Genomic DNA, 1,438 nt, shown 5'->3' on the forward strand with positions numbered 1-1,438 from the left:
TAATAAGCCGAGATTTCATAGTCTTATGCCAACAATGTTATTCAACCTCTGCTGCAGCACAACACTGTAGCTACGTGTATTATGCACACAGTCATTACAGTTTATAGCTAATATGCAGAACATTGTGAGAGTGAGAAAAAAAAGAATAAAAGAAAAATACTTCCATCATGCTTTTTAAAAGAATCAAATGATAAGCGTGAGTAGTGTAGTAACATATCATAAACATGTTAAAAATGTTAGAAAAATAACAATTCATATAAAAAATGCTGCATTCAAGTCCATTCTTCAGCGAACTTCTTCAACTTTCAATGTCACTTTGGGAATCTGGGAGCTAGAGTGGAGTGACTGAATCTGGGCAGTCTGCAGACTCCACAAGGACACAGCGACCCTGCTGGAGCACCTGCAGAGCTCCACTGCATGGGGGCCAGTGGGGCCTCCATGGGACCTGGAGAAAGCAACGGACATTTGGCTCCTGCAGATGATGAAGAACTGGAGGGAGATGATGATGATGAAGAGGAGGAGGAGGCTGCTGAGGAGAGGAGGGATTCCTGGGTGAGGAGGAGTTGACCGGGACTGGAAATGAGGGGCCACCCTCCTGCAAGCAGCAGCCGGGGGACTGGTCCTGTGGTCACCCCCATTCCTACACTTACCTCCCCCAGCAACCGCCGCATCTCCTGCAAAGATGAACCCAGCAGGAGGATATAGTTCCTGGCTAGAACCAGGGTAGAGATCTTGGAGAGTCTGCGGCCCGGAGTTGCTCCATGTTGGTGGGACTGAGAGGAAGCAGATGAAGGCGAGGAGGCATAAGGCACCATGACCTCCCTCAGAGCATCCATAGCAATGTTTAAGTCCTGCATCCGCTTCCTCTCCCTGCTGTTGATCTTTCTTCGAAGTTCCTGCTGCTCCTCAGGGCTCAGCTCCCGCTGTGGTTTGCTTGATCTCTGGCCATTTGGGAGGCCAAGCATCGGTGCAGGGTTTAGGTGAGAGCTCAAGTTGAAACCTGGAGGGCAGTGGGATAAGTCCTGGGCAGACCCAGAGCCGCAGAGAGGTAGCGACTGCTCTCGGGCTCTGATTACTGGGCTTGGCAGCACATTCATAGTCTCCTAAGAAGAGCTGCAGTCCGGTGAAGACTTCAGCCAAAGATAAAGTTTGAGAGAAAAGCCAAAGAAGAATTTAATAGTCAAAGCTAAAAAAAAACCCCACTTTACTCAAACTTTAAAAGAAAAAGAAAAATCCACAAGCTGTAAAATCTAATTGTCATTCCCTCCACCTGTTGCGCTCCCCTTTGTTTGCAGAAGACTGCAAGCTGCCATCCAGCACAGTGACTTTTGACTTCTGAGGTTTCTGGCTCCGGAGTAGTGAGCAAATGAGAGCTTTCTAAAGTGGCATCCCGGTTTTATCTCATTTCCACAGCTGCGCGAGGCAAGAATGACGGCTC

The 1,438-nt window shown here is 48.3% G+C and overlaps 1 protein-coding gene across 1 annotated transcript; it reads right to left on the minus strand.

The window, feature by feature from the left end:
• Nucleotides 1-311: 311 nt before the first annotated feature.
• On the minus strand, nt 312-1,097 carry olig1 (oligodendrocyte transcription factor 1). Its single transcript, XM_085375077.1, has one exon. It carries the CDS (start codon nt 1,095-1,097, stop codon nt 312-314), a length of 786 nt encoding a protein of 261 aa, XP_085231203.1.
• Nucleotides 1,098-1,438: the final 341 nt, after the last annotated feature.

Source organism: Diplotaxodon limnothrissa, linkage group LG16 (assembly GCF_057381915.1).
Source record: "Diplotaxodon limnothrissa isolate DT_005_m linkage group LG16, D_limnothrissa_male_GT1.1, whole genome shotgun sequence".
In the NCBI taxonomy this organism is placed as follows: domain Eukaryota; kingdom Metazoa; phylum Chordata; class Actinopteri; order Cichliformes; family Cichlidae; genus Diplotaxodon; species Diplotaxodon limnothrissa.

Coding starts and splice junctions, on each gene's coding strand:
- olig1 (XM_085375077.1), bottom strand. CDS start 1,097: ATGAATGTGCTGCCAAGCCCAGTAATCAGAGCCCGAGAGCAGTCGCTA.